This window comes from Cynara cardunculus (genome assembly GCF_001531365.2).
Source record: "Cynara cardunculus var. scolymus isolate 2C chromosome LG 13, CcrdV1, whole genome shotgun sequence".
Taxonomy (NCBI): Eukaryota; Viridiplantae; Streptophyta; class Magnoliopsida; order Asterales; family Asteraceae; genus Cynara; species Cynara cardunculus.
In genome coordinates this window covers 4,454,365-4,469,969 of record NC_037540.1, presented here as the reverse complement: position 1 = coordinate 4,469,969, position 15,605 = coordinate 4,454,365, and the positions used below count along the sequence as shown (strand labels likewise).

At 34.3% G+C, this 15,605-nt stretch overlaps 2 protein-coding genes across 3 annotated transcripts; one reads left to right on the top strand and one right to left on the bottom strand.

Moving 5' to 3' along the window:
• The first annotated feature begins 5,515 nt into the window (after positions 1–5,515).
• On the top strand, positions 5,516–6,326 carry LOC112524332 (glycine-rich cell wall structural protein 2). Its single transcript, XM_025134113.1, has one exon. The coding sequence runs from the start codon at positions 5,516–5,518 to the stop codon at positions 5,966–5,968; it is 453 nt and encodes a 150-aa protein (XP_024989881.1). The 3' UTR covers positions 5,969–6,326.
• Positions 6,327–7,746: 1,420 nt separating this feature from the next.
• Positions 7,747–13,549, bottom strand: LOC112524128 (protein WVD2-like 7). Of its 2 annotated transcripts, XM_025133793.1 has the most exons (8): positions 13,304–13,549; positions 11,505–12,278; positions 10,522–10,740; positions 10,130–10,179; positions 9,949–10,041; positions 9,719–9,827; positions 8,996–9,103; positions 7,747–8,407 (listed from the first exon to the last, which is right to left on the bottom strand). In XM_025133793.1, exons 1-8 carry the CDS (start codon positions 13,343–13,345, stop codon positions 8,078–8,080), a joined length of 1,725 nt encoding a protein of 574 aa, XP_024989561.1. In that variant the 5' UTR covers positions 13,346–13,549; the 3' UTR covers positions 7,747–8,077. The 2 variants fall into 2 exon arrangements, with proteins under 2 accessions (XP_024989561.1, XP_024989562.1); XM_025133794.1 differs by lacking the exon at positions 8,996–9,103.
• Between the last annotated feature and the right edge of the window lie 2,056 nt (positions 13,550–15,605).

The window sequence follows — 15,605 nt, the reverse complement described above, 5'->3', positions numbered from 1 at the left end:
TGTAACGCCCCCAGAACCCCGTAGCAAGATATTGTCCGCTTTGACTAACCCGCACCTAACCGGTCACGGTAGCCACACGGTTTTCTCCTGGCATGGGCATGAACCGAAGTTCGTATCCCACCCAAAACGCGTCTTACTAGAGAAGGTATCCACACCCTTATAAGGAATGCTTCGTTCTCCTTCCCAACCGATGTGGGACGAGTGACACACCCGCATCGCGGCTGTTACACCCTTCCCCCGTTAGGACACAACGTCCTCGTTGGGCCACAATCGGTCCGGGTCTGGCTCTGATACCATTTGTAACCTTCATTGAATTTAAGAAAGTCTCAACTGTTCTAGGCTTCAACATATCTGGGTTTGTCTCCAACACAAACATCAAAGATGCAAATGCCCTCTTGAGATTGTGCGTATCATACTTGACCGAACACAAATGGGTAATCAATGAGTCTAGGAGAGGCTTACTTGGTAATGACGATGAAAGCGATTTGAAGCACTTCCAAGCTTCATCTGGAGAGACAATTGAAGAGTGGATTCAAGATTGGGCTTGTGCATGTTATCTACGGCTGTAGGTTTGGGGTTTTGGGGTTTGGTATTCCTTTGAGGTACTGTAAAATCCAGTGTGCAGCTGGGAAGTGAGACTCCTTTTGTAGGTATAGCCTTAACTTACTACTAATGTATTTAACGCCCCCAGAACCCCGTAGCAATGATATTGTCCGCTTTGACTAACCTGCCCGCTATACCACAAAGCAGTAGTCGCACGGTTTTGTTTCTGGCAGCCGCACAACGCAAGCTCCAAAACCGGTCATGCTAGGATGAGGTATCCACACCCTTATAAGGAGTGCTTAGTTCTCCTCACCAACCGATGTGGGACGGGATGTTACACCGCGATGCGGGTGTGTCACTCGTCCCACATCGGTTGGGAAGGAGAACGAAGCACTCCTTATAAGGGTGTGGATACCTTCTCTAGTAAGACGCGTTTTGGGTGGGATACGAACTTCGGTTCATGCCCATGCCAGGAGAAAACCGTGCGGCTACCGTGACCGGTTAGGTGCGGGTTAGTCAAAGCGGACAATATCTTGCTACGGGGTTCTGGGGGCGTTACATTCAGCTCTTCACCTCTATTGATTTCATCATTATCCCTAAAAGTGTGAAATCCTGCTCGATCTAATGCTTCATAAAGATGATCGGTAAAGGAAGAAGAAGTGGAAGCCATTGAAGTTTGATAAAGAGAGTCTAGGAGGATGGAATATGTTTAAGATGGAAATATGAACAGGGTCTAAATTCTTCAGGGTTGAAAAGTCTTGCAAGGCATTTCAATTGAATTTTTGTTTTCTATTGTGTTTTGAATCAATTGACGTATTTCAATTGAATTTTTGAATGTGTTAAAAGTATATGGTAGTTTACAAATGGTTTAAATGATTGGATATTTCAGTTAAATTTAATTGAAATGAATTGATTCAGATTTCAGACGTAAAAACAAACAGTCTGACTGATTCAGATTTCAGACTTCAGCACCACCTCTTAAAATTCAGAAGTGAATTCAGACTTCAGACTTCAGCACCTCTTAAAAAACAAACGCCACCTAAGTATTTTTTTGTTATATTTGTTTAATTTTATAGATCTAAATATTTTTTGGTTCAAAAAATATTTAGGGACTTAATCGTTCAAAATATGAATGTTCATTGGGGTTTTTCGGGCTTTTTTTCATTATTTTACCACTTTAACTAGTTGTACAAGTCATAAAAATGTATCCAACAGGTTTTAGAAAAGTCCAAGGAGTTATGTAACATGTTTTAAATTATTCAATGACTTATTTGTTCCAAAAATTGTCCAATGAATTATTTAACATGTTTTAAATTGTCCAATGACTTATTTGTTCCAAAAAATTGTTCAAAGAGTTATTTAACATGTTTTGGAATGTCCAATGACTTATTTGTTCCAAAAAATTATCCAAAAAATTAATCATTTCAAACGCTAAAGTCTATTGGTTTTTTTAGACTTTTCTCTTAAAATTAATATAGAATAAAACTTATCACATTGATTGAAAAAAAAACATATATTAATTATCCTAAATCAACTGATGCAAACTTATTACATTTTGTCCTATATTTTTAATTGAAGTGTAGGAAAAAAAAAATGTACTATTTGTTTATAAAAACATTTGAACTTCAATTTATTTATTCATTTATTAACGATGACTACAAGATATTTGTGATATTAATCATGACAAAACCATTTTCAATCTTATTTTACTAAAAACATCAAAGTATTTTATTATTAAACTCAATCACAAATAATTTTTTAATATAATTTAAATATAATAGTGGTAAAAAAGCACTGTATTTGAAGCATTATACTAAAAAATTGATGCTCGAGATATTTGGCACGTCTTTTTCCGATTGAGTCAAAAATTTAAAAAACTTTTTTATACCATGTTCGTATTCTGGAAAACAAAAATCGAGACATTGAAAAACCCACAATCACATTTTTAAATACTTCCAAATTTTATTTGTTTTCTAAATAGATTTGTATTTTATGACCAGATAGTCTTGAATAATGTTGCATTATGAGATGTTACACAATTGTAAATTTTATTGCATCATGTTTCTTTTCAAGAATATTGAAAACTCAAAATAATTAGAAATATTAACGAGAAAGCATACACACACACACATATATATATATATATTAATTAGTATGAGTTGGATTTTGGTGAGAAAGAGAGTTAATGTGGAAAGCGTAAGAAGATACCTCCAACCTTGGATGCACGTTAAGACGAGATGTACTAGATCAATCTCCATATCAAACGCAATTAATGAGTGATTTTGAAATTAAAGGTGATTAAGGGTTCATATCCCTTCTCATGTTTTTCACCTTAATTTGCATTCTCACACAATCACTCTCCTTAGTAATATTGAATTAATTAGGGGGACAAAGAATTTATAGCATTGAGTAAAGGTTAAGAATAAATGTGGGTATTGAAGCTTGGTTGGATGAATGGAGGAACAAGATCCAAAGCCTTCACTAATTAACACTCTCTCCCTTATGTTCCAATATTTCAATACATAATAATGAAGTATCAAGAGGATGGAAATGAAAATGAGTTTTAATCCTTCTAGATTATATAATTTTAATTAATTAAACTTATATATATATATATATATATATATATTAATATTTTATCATTATTTTTTTACTGGAAAAACTTTAAAAACTCAATTAACTGGCTTTGGGTTGGACTCTCCAACTAACCACCTTCTCCAAATATATACTATACGTAATATATTATACAGTACGTTAAGACTTTCTTAAAATAGTATGTGATTAAATATTTGGTTGATGAAAAAATTCCAGATTTTTTGGAGTTGAAAGAAAATCCATAATTCATATTTTGTAAAACTATCACTTACTTAAATATATTGTTAGATTTTTATTTTAAGTTGGAAAAAATTATGACAAAAGTTTTGTTCTTTAAAATGTAAAAGATTTTATAAGCTATAGTTATAGACAAGCCTCATTCATTTATTTAGACTTGTGTTTGGTATAGGCCCATAAGCCCATTGGACCACAAAAGGCTAGGTCCACTAAATTGCTCTGCTATGTTGATTTTCATCAAGGTCGTCTTTTAGCATGTTAAATATGAGATTTTGAGTAGGGCCTCCAAAATTTTGGGGCCAATTTTACATATGTTTAGCGCATTTTCATCAATTCATGTAAAACTATAACTCAGATTATTAATTGTATAGGTTTAGATATAAATTATTAATGGTTTAAGTTTAAGTTAGGTTCAGATTGTTGATCGTTTAGGATTAGCGTCCTTTTGTGCTTAACATATGTGTATGATGTTATCTCTCATGCAACGCCATCAAAAGTTTTTGACGTAGCAGGGCCTTCAAAAAGATTGGAATGTCCCTGATTTTCATCCTAATTATCTTTTTCTTTTATTTTTTTTCCTAATTATCTTATTGAATCAATTATTGGTGGGCTCTTTAATTTTTGTGTTTATGATTTTCCTCTTAATCAAACTAAAAATCATCTTTTTTAGAAAATAAAAATATTTACACCTAAATTTTTAAATAAAAAATGAATGAAAATAAAAAAAAAATTGAATGAAATAAATTACATAAAATATATAACTTTATTATCTTTAATTTGAAATTTATTTTAATATATTTTTCATCTATTTTTCTTGATTCTCCAGTTTTTCCCTTACATTTCACTTGTAATAAACTAATATCATATTGATTATTAGTTTTGAGTGCCAACTCAATTCAACTCATAAATTAAGACTTGGCTTTGGGATCCTTTCGAGAGATCATCAGTTCAAGTCTCCTCAAAACTACCGACAATTTTCTTAACTGTCATCTTAAGGGACCATTGGACTAGTCGAGATATACGCCGGACACCCACGGTTACCAGAGAAAAATAATACCGATTACCTATTACCCACCCATTTACATATCAAAAAACAGTTCAAATCAACGATAACATTGATTCAACGGATATACATTTTAGTCGTCCTTGCATTATAGAAGGGTTTCCTCAATCAATTCAACGATAATGATCAATTTCATAGTTCTTCTGTCATTGTAGTGTGTAACCCTTTATTGATTTTTCTCTATCTTGAAAAGAACTTGTAAGGAAAAAAGAAAGGAAGAAGACAAGTCGTGCATGTGATGTCATTAAGGCTTCAATGCCAGAATTACAATTATTATCCCAACCAAGACACCACGTAGGTTAAAACCAAGTCTTCATTTACGAACGAAAATTTATTAACTAAAAACGTATCATATAAATAAAAATCTAGACAACTACTATATATTAAAAAATGAAACGGTCGTAAACCTCTCAGTGACCACAAACGTATATATAGATAGCAGGATTCAAACTCAAACGATTTTATTATATACTCTTGTCTTTATCCACCATGCTACTATTCTTATCCGGTGACTCCGGGCTATCTGCAATGCAGGTGGTTACCCTGAGCTTGGTCGGCTCGCATAGCGAATTGGATATTCAGGTTAATAAAAAAAACTTTGTTCTCCACAAACAAGATTCTTTTGTTTTACGTTAGTGGCATATTTAATATTTAACAAATGATTAAATGTTTGCATATAACATGCTAATCATATCATTGAGAGACCAAATATAAGGCAATCCTCCAAGTTCCCATTTTGTCCTTGCTTACAAATGCATCTTTATTTATTGTCTATGCCAACTATATGTTCTCAATCAATAATAAAGACCCCACTCAACTACTGAGTCATGACTCGGGAAGTGAGCTGCCAATATTTACCCATGACTCGGTCATTATTCATGATGGGATGATGTGGCCCCTCACCACAAACAAAAGTAACCCCTAAATATTGCAAAATTTCCTTCACAACTTCACTTTTTTTTGTTGACTAGTAATTTCCACTCCTACCCTCTTTGCCCATTTCTTCTTTCCGTTGGTCTCTTTTTTTTTTTATCTATTTCATACTCTCATTTTTCTCTAACTTTCACATCGCATCAAATGGCCTCTAACCTCTACCAAATTCTCTCCATTCTCTTCTTTCTTTCCATATCCCTGTATTCTCCGGCGCCGGTGGTGGCCCAGGAGTGTCCATACCCATGTTACCCGCCACCAATTGGCGGTGGTGGTGGTGGTGGTGGTGGCGGCGGCGGAAACAATCAACCAACAACCACTTATCCGCCACCATCACAAAATGGATACTACCCTCCACCATCTACTATATTCCCATATAATCCTCCAAACCCTAACTACTATGGTGGTGGTGGTGGTGGTGGTGGTGGTGGTGGACCTGAAGCTCCAGACCCTATAGTTCCGTGGTTCCCTTTTTACTACAAGAAGCCGCCGCATAGCCCTGAGAAAACTTCATCCTCCGGTGACCGGCGGATACAATCGACGGTTGTCATCTGTTTGATCCATCTTTCTAGTTTTCTGATATTTGTTAGCTTCGTATGATTAATTCTTACTCTTTGGGTATCTTGAATTCCTGTGGGTTGAATGATGATGTCAGAAATTCAAGAATTAAAGTGGTGAAGGGATGAATGATAGAGAAAGGGCCAGAGTCTTGATATCTCCTTTTTTTTCTTTTTCTTTATTATAATGTTATTTTTTTTTTGTGGGTATAGTGTCGTGGTTGTCTGGTTGATTATAACTGGTTGGTTCTCGAGACTGAAAAGTGTTGTTGCATTGTCTTTTTTATTGTTTTTTTATGGCTCTGATGCTGGATTTTCGAATATAACAAGCTAAGAAAGCAATGGTGTTTTTCTTGAAATTGAGACACAAAATTAATATCAATATCTGCTTTTTAAATGCATTTATGGGTCAACAATGAATAGCCGACTATTTTGGTAGAACTCTATTATGGGGGTAATATGAGCATCTGTAACAATTTAAATACAGGGTTAGTCCTAAGGTTTTTTTTTCTATGTGTGAAAAAAATGCTTTAATATGTATTTTTATACAAATGAAACGATGAAATGTACGATTTTTAAAAGAGTTTGGAACCTAGTTAAACTAAGCGACTCATCTTCACGCTGATTTTTGTTAATTATAATAAATAAAATACAAAAGAAAATTATGAAACCCAAAACTAGTAATAGATGAAACTTGATGTCGCACGGGTTGCACGTAGTGGTGGAGTTAGAATTCTAATTTATGGGGACTTAGAGATGTAAATGAACTTAGTTGTCGATTGAATTTATTCAAACAAAATGCTACTGTGAGTAATGCGATTAATGTTAGTTGTAGCAAGTCTCGTGCGACTTGAGATGGAATTTGAGTTACGATGAGTTAATTAATAAGAATTTTTAGATATTGTAGATAAAAATTCTATATCTAAAAATTCAAAACAATCATAAATATATGTGACATTTGTTCGTAGACCGTAAAAGAAAGATAAATATTTCATGTTAACTGTGAGCTGAAATAAATACATATTTTTATCAGGTGAAACATTATTTCACTAACGTATAAATAAAACATAAACAACACAAATATTCATGGAAAAAACATATTTCATTATTTGCGAGAAGGAATATGACATTATAAAAATTTATGGTCCAAAAAGAGACATAAAAACCTTGATTTATATACTTCCAAACTTTGACAATGATATCAATATTGATTTAGTTTATCTTTTGATATAATAATATTATTTTAAAACATGAAGCAAAAAACAATATAAAAATATAATTATAAACCATAAATGTTAAAACATCAATACCTACAAAAGTTTTAATAACCAAAAAAATTGGTTGATGAAACAAGAAATATGAAATATTGATATCTTTCAAAMAAAAAAAAAAAAAAGATGACAACCAAAACACCCCTTAAGGATTTTTAAAAAAGATTTTAGGGATTTTTGTTTTAATAGAATCTTTAAAACCTTCTTAAAATAGAAAAGTAGGAAAAAAAATGGTGAGATTCTCTAAATTTGGATAACTCTCTACAAAATAATAACTTAGAAAAGATAAATTATTTTTTATTATTTCTACCAATGAAATATCTTGAAATTAAATGTTAGGAGAAAAAAAATAATATTTTATAAATTGTATTAAATATTATAATAATATAATTAATATTATGATCTCTAAAATGAAGAATTTATTAGAGATGAATGTAATTTTTCTTCGAAAATAATGTCTTGATTCTTCATTGGAATGATGACTTTGAGAAGACTTGGATTAACAGACTGTGAGAAGAAATCCTAAGACCTAGTATTTATTTGCCGGATAAACTAATTTAAGATTATTATGATTGTTTTTCATCTAGTACAAGTGTATTGCACGTGCTACAATCGCACATAAATGAAATCATATGTATCAATAACACATACACCCTTATAGATACTTTTCTACTCTTTTATACATCAGATAAGTAATACTAGAAAGCAAGCAAGTTTTACCTACACAACTAATTATGCCCCCATCTATAATCTTACCGTAATGTTTTCTGACACAAAGGGTAGTTTAGTAACTTCCCTAATTCAATCTACCATGAGATACTTGTAGGTGCAACAACTTACTCCAACCATGCGCTGATTATCCGAAGAAACAAACGCGATGCTCAAGTGACAACACCGAGTGCTGCGTATCCCATTTTTGGACCAATCTCAACTCCTTTTGTATCTTTCCTCGAGGCTCGTGGTCCTTTTGTTGCTTCAGGCTGTTTCTGTTTGTGTGAACTCGACTCCCTTTTCTTCTCTTGTATTCTCCTTTCAGGGACATGGCTTTTCCTGAGAGATTCTGAAGGACAGTTTCTGTTGGTTAATGAAATTGAAGAGGTGGGTCTGGTGTCTGCTGAGGAGGCGGTAGAATTTGATGGAAATCTGTTGGTGCGTGTAGCCATGCAAGGGGTTCGTGGTCTGTTTGGTGTTCTCATGCTAGTTGATATAACCTGCCATTTGCAACATATAGATGTCACATCACCAATTCTAATAGTTTATCTGTTTAATCTCCAAGAATGAGCTCTTTTTAATAGTTTATATGCTTAATTCCCGAACTTCCCCTAGATTCCATTCAAGTTTTTAAGGAAATCCCAACATTATGGAACCTACTACAACCTTTGCCAAGAAGATCATTTGGGCTTTGACTGTGAAAAAGTGTTCGGTTTTACCATAATATTTGATAAATACGTGGGAGGTATGTAAGATTGACATATAACATCAGAAAGGGCAAAGGGGTCCTAAGGGTAAATAATCTCTGCTTGTTTCTCCTAGACTTCAAGTTTAGGGTTATGCCATGAATGGGAATCCTAATCTCTTCTGGAATTTGAAGTATCCAGCATAAATCAATGAGTGTTGAATTTAATTCAATGTGGCCAGCCAGACAAGGAAGACCATCACCTGCTTGAGGAACCAACCAGGCGAACCACAAAACCATTTCCCGCGAAAACCAGTGAGCACCACTCCCAAAATAATCAAGTAGGCCATACAATTTGATTTTGTTAGGAAGGAAAGACTGCTAAATTGTAATCAACATATACCTTGTTTTGATCTGAACAATGAGCAGATTCTTTGTAGAAAGAAGGCATTGGTGTTGATTTGAAGTTTAGACTTTTTTGGGAATGTGTCATCTCAGCAGCTTTTTTCCCCTGAAAATTCGAACAATGGACAATTAGCTTCATTCTACGTTTCTTACTTTTTACACTCACTTTTCTGATACCTTTCCTACACTTTTTATGCTACACAATTTTTTCCCGGTGCTCCTAGCAAACTTCTCAGAATCTTCTAAACCTTCACAAACTTTTCTTATATGTTATATGTTTCTCTCTTTTAACTCTAAAAGAAGTTTTCACAAGCAGGGGTTCTTCACCAGAAATATATACTTGGTATGTTTGGTTTGGTTTGGATTTTTTAGCTTCAGCTTTAGTACCTTAAAGTCCCATTCCCAATAGGATGCAGGCAAATCATCAAAAAGTTTGTCAAGTACACAAACAATGATATGTACAACTTCCAGTGATGATTATATCTTGTAGAATAAAAAAGTTATGTCATTTGCATTCACAAACGACCGCATATACAAACTCTTTAGCATGCATTCTCGCCTCCAGTCTCATATGAAACAGTAACATATATATATATATATATATATATATGTATATGTATCAATTTATCCTTAACGTACCCAACCATAATAAAGAAGAGAATTTCAAGAAAAACAAGCACAAATGAAGCATGCTAGAACTCATAATTAATGTTTGTCTTACCTCTTTCCTCCTTTCTGCTCGTTGATCGCTCTTAAATGTGAAACCTGCAGCACCCTGATTGACACCTGGATTGATGCGTGGCTTACTCAATCCAATAGTCTGTTTAACCCTGTGATTGTAAAGAAAAAGAAAGTGAAAAAATGGAAAAGAAGAGAGTTAAGAGTAGTAGTACACTCAGAAAATAAGCACTTTCACAATAGAAACTTCTTTTACTGTAAGAACTAAAGAACCTGTTGGCAGTTTGACGTGCTTCAGGAAGAGACTTCTCCGATACTGAAGACTTTGCTTCCGCTGCTTTTTCTGATCTATATTCTTTCACAATGCTGCAAAAAGTACCACATATGAAAGAATGAAACTTGCACAACAACCGGAAGACAAGTTATAGAGAGTATAGCACCAAAAAATGGATACCTTTTCTTTGGGGGAACTAGTCTTGCCTTTGGAGTATTCATACTTGATTCCTAACAGAGGAGATTTATTCATTAACATTGATGGTATGACAATATCATTTGTGTCTGTATGTATGAATGTGTGTGTATTGAGCAAGTAAAATTGGCACTTCTTGCAATGATGTCATATGATTTATGTAATAGTGTGGTGTATATAGAAGATGTGGTAAAGGACGAAGTAAAAAAGTAAATTACACATACTCTTGTATGCAAGTGCTTGTATGAAAAATATTGAGGTTCCCAAAACAAAACCAACAAAAACCAATTGTGTGATTAGATTTGAATATCTATATTGTATGTCACTACCAAGAAGAACGAGCGATATGTATAGTTTGAAAAAATCTTAATCTTCACCTCTGATTTTGAAGTTTTTCTCCCTGAATGTGTGATGGGACTAGCAGGTCGAGGTGACATCTTTTGCTTTTCCTTCATGAGTAGACCTTCGCTTTTTCTTGTTTTGGCTTTAGCAGAGCCAATGGATGCTTCACTGGAAATGGTTCTTTGAACCTGAGCAGCATTGGCTTGCACCTTCTGTTTTGACTCTGTTTGTTTCATTTTGGAAGCAGGCCTTACCTAAAGCCAGAGGGATCAAGCGGTTAATTACAGAAATATAAATAGGTATACACAAACATACATAAATAAAGGACATACTAATCATCCTTTTCTGAGTCGTAGGGGGTGTTTGGGATTGCTTATTTAAAACAACTTATGTTTTTTTGTAAAAGTGCTTATTAACTTATGTGGTATCAAATTGGAGTTTTGTAAAAAGTGTTTGGATTAGCTTACAGCGGTACCAAACTGCAATAAGCTGATAAGTTGTTTTTTAGTGTTTGGCAAATTTTGTTTATATCTGTAAAATGACCAAAAAGGACAGAGAGAAGATTGATGTTGTTATATGGAGAAGGGAGAAGATTGAGATCGATGTTATCCGGAGGAAAAAAGATAGGTATAAAGGGTAATAGGGTTAAAATGGTAAACTGGTAATAAGCAGTTTTTCATAAGTCATGACGGATTAACTTATTAAAAACTGCTTATTACCGGTTTGACACCGGTATAAGCAGTTTTCTTTTTTCTTATCCAAACACTAGGTATTAGCTTATCACCGGTGCCAAACTGAAATAAGTCAATAAGCAGATAAAATAAGCAATCCCAAACACCCCCGTAGACAAGCAATTAAAAAATTTCCTATCTTAAACTGTCTCGGGAGGTGGATACACTCATTAAAAGTGGAGTATCTCTCTCTCTCTCTCAGTATTATGAGCTTTTTACCAATAAAAATCCATAGAAAGAAACGAAGTACTGGAGAAACATGTAGGTAAAAAGCGAGGAGGACTCACTTTGGAAGAGAACTTTCGCTGAGGTCCAGAGTTAGCGCTCGCTTCGTCCTTATCTGCAGTGTCACTAGTGAGGGATGAATCATTTTGTGATGCCACATCCACCATTACAACAATATCATTAAGGGTCTCTCCAGTATTTTCTTCACTTTCAACCAAAACGACATTCTTGGTTCCAATCTGACGTGTTTCTTTGATCTTAAGATGCTCTGAACCACTTACCATATGATCAACAATGTTTATCGTGGACTCATCCTTAGGTGCAACAGAGGAAACTCCTAACTCCGCTCCTTCACACTCCAGAATTTCACCCCCTTCATACCCTAAATGAGAATAGCTCTCATCAAAGCTTGTAACATGGCTGCCTGTGTTGTCATTCTCAGCCCATACAGTTTCAATCTTTTCCTTTTCACATTTCTGAATATCAGTTTCTTCATCATATTTGGAATGACCAGAACTATGAGGGCGCTTGCCAAAGGAAGTAAAATACTTGCTTTCATTGCCATTCTCTGAGTCTTGTAAATCCTGTGGGTCATCATTTTCACTTGTCTGGAATTCTCTACCATCATGGTATTCAGAAGAACTTTGCTTCAGAAGGGATTTCCTTCTAAAATGAGCCTCAAAATAAGCCTTCTTCTCAGTAACTGAACCTGGTTTTGAGTATTTCTCGACCTCTTCAAGATATCGATTGTGCGAAAAGGACGATCTCCTTTCCCAAGATAATGATTCAGATTCAAATCTACCAAACGAGATTGAACCAGAGTGCAAGAGGTCTGCCTGTCCAATTGAAGTGATATCAAAAAATTGAGACACGGAATAGACTCTGAAACCACTGTATGTTTTAGTAAGTAACAATGTCTAAAATCTAAATAGCAAGTCCACTATGCTCTACGGTTTTTATAGACCTCTGTGGTTCTCAAACAAATATGGGTATTGACTACATCTAATTCTCAGATGCTGATACCAAATTACTCCAACTAAATGATTATATGACTTGTTGCAACCAACTGTAATTTCATTCTGAATCACCTAAATTGAAAGTATCACAAGACATTTGCATTTTGCTAAAAACGAGTACACGACAATCAATTGATGCACAGTCACAGGCTCACAGCCAAACATCAGGCAAAGTCTAGGAGGGAAAGTAAGTGTACATATACATCCATTGCTTTAAAACATATTGATCTTCCCTTGATTATTAAAATTTTCAGCGTCTTATAAGCAACATAGAAATCAGTTCAATAAACTGATCTTCAGCGTAACAAAAAATCACACCACAAGCAATCAAAAACCATAGAAGATTGACATTTTCAGTTAGTTGCTACCATCCACTTGAGCAATATAGTTTTCCAAAATCTTCTCCCCTAACTCAAGGCATTTTGCATAAGATACATAATGGGCGTACCACTCCATACAGATATTTAAAAACATGAGATCGGACCTGCCGGCGTCTGCCGACATCAAAATATGAATGTTACGGTTACGACCTCAAATTTTAAAAGGAAAAACAAAAGCAAACTAATATGAAAGTATATCTAATCATCTAATCATCTTTGATTATGTTGAGGTTTGATGATTAAATCAATATATTCTTCTTTTATGCCAAAAAGAATATCCAAATAAACTCGACAGCACAAACAAAACAGGTCGAAAGGGAATGTGAAGTAAATAGTGAGATTCGCACGATAAATCGACGAACTAAGTTAATGTAGTGAAGGAATTAATTGCATACAGAGGAAACCGACATAATCAAAGAACAGAAAAAATAAGATCTAGTAACGACGGGAAGACAAGCAAATTACCTGAAAATTAAAGCGAAACGGTTCTTCAATTTCCCCAGACATTATAGTAACTACTTCAAATCATGAGCGGAGGTGCAGTTAATGAAGAAATTCCGGCATGATTTGGGAAATCAACAACTGATAGAGAATGAAATAGAGAGATTTGAGAGGTGAATTGGAATGGAAGTAAGGAAGATGATGATTGAAGACAAGTATTTGTGATGTGATTGGTTCTTTGCTTGGAAGATGCGAGTGTGTTTAGTGTGTAACAGAAGCGGTAGATTTGGAAGAGCCTACGTGTTATCAAGGCAGTCAATGAAAAGGTGACCATCATCACATCCCTTTTTTTTTTTCCTCTTTTTCTTTTTTCCTTTTTTCAATTGGATATCTAATCCGTTGTTTGAGCCGACCAATTTCAAGGCTACTGCCTGTTTTATGAGTAGTCTGTAGTCATCGTATTTGAACCTCAATGGTTAAAGAAGATTTTTATTTCACATTGGATTTGAACCTAAAACCTCCAGGCACTTTTGACTTTTGGAGCTCAAACTCAAACCAATTAGACACAACGGTTCACATCTCCTCTTTTTGTGTTTCTTTATAACTTTGGATTGTTTTACTTATTTAAATGCATAACGTAAAATTTTCTTCACAATATCTAACAAGATGGTTCGTGTTTTTACCAATAAGCACTTATGAAATAAGTGTTTGATAAACAACCCCATTAGTTTAGCTAATATCTCTTCTATTTTGATACATTTTGACATATCAATGCTAATCTGTAGTTGCAGTTTGTGTGGGTAAGTGCTTAACGGTAAAATTCAACTCTATATCTTATTTATCGGGCAAGATTTTAGTCTACCAAAATGACATCGTATGTAACAATTTACCCGGTAAGCACTGACCGTGGTAAGAGTCGTCGTCATCACTTACCGGGTAAGACTCTCGGCTCGTGCCTTCACTCTTACCAGGTAAGATTCTTGATCCTTGTCATATTCATCCGGTAAAAGAATGTGACTTGATAAACGCTTACCCGAATAAGCAGTTGGTAAACAACCCCTAAGTTTACGATTTTATCCTTTTTGCCTTTTGCTTTTAGCATTGAACTTGCCTAGTCTGATTATCTGAATAGATATAATAGATGAGGTTATAAAGGTGGCATCATGATTGCACCAAAAGGTCGATTCTACCCCTCGTGGGGGTTGAACTTGAAGGTGGGGACTATTCCATCCAGGCCCACATCCTGATACCCGTGGCCGGGACCATCCCATAAGCCCACGAGGCCCCTACCTATCTTAAAGTTTTCGGCCCAAATCACCAAATTTCAATATATTTAATGATTCAATTCAACTAACTCAAATAAATATAAATAATAGTGTACTGTACTATAACTTTTTCAGCATATTTAATATTGAAAAATAAATTAAGCCTTTGTTAGTACAATATATGTGTTTAAATCGTAATATTCAGATTTTTATTATAAAACAAGTTTTTTACAACATAAATTGTAATATAAAAAAATGAAATTCGTAATATAATTTAGTTTTTAGCATAAACATATCTTTACATTCCATGAAATTTTTTGTGATTGTTGTTTTTATTACATCCCACATCAAGTTAGAACTTCATTTGAATAGTATCGTTACATGAATATACACTAGATTGCATGCATAATTCTTTTCAGTCATGGACGGACTTAAAACGATAGCTCGTGCCATCGCTTCATAGTCCCTTTGTAATAAAAAATTTCACCTTTTAACTTTATGTTTTTCCTATGGTTTTTGTTTTTTGAATTTTTTTGGAAGAAAAGGTTCGGACGCGTGAGTTTTTTTTTTGGAAAGACAAGGAAGCAACTAAAAAATCGCTAATTATTTCAAGGAAAAATTCTAAGTTTTCTTCCTTATAATTAAATAAAGGCGCCATTTAAAGAAAAATTCTTGATCCGTCTCTATCTCGAGTAAAAATAAATAAAATATGTATAAATCACTATTTTATGATGGTATCGAATTGAGTATGAAATGGAAAGGTTATCAACCTTGCCATGACCATATGCATTAATTTGATTGTTTGTAAAGTTGAAATCCAAAAATGATGGTACAAATCATTAATGCATACAAGTACAAAAACAATCGAAGTTGCACACGTGCAATGGGGCATTGGGTAGATTACAATATCTCAAGAACATGGATGGATGGGATGTATGGTGACGGGTGAGAGTGGCACATCACCATTCACATATGATGTTCCTAGGAGGGATGATTGGTGTTGTACACTTTTTGGGATTGTGAAAATTGCATCTCATTGGACATATGGGGTCGAGAATTAT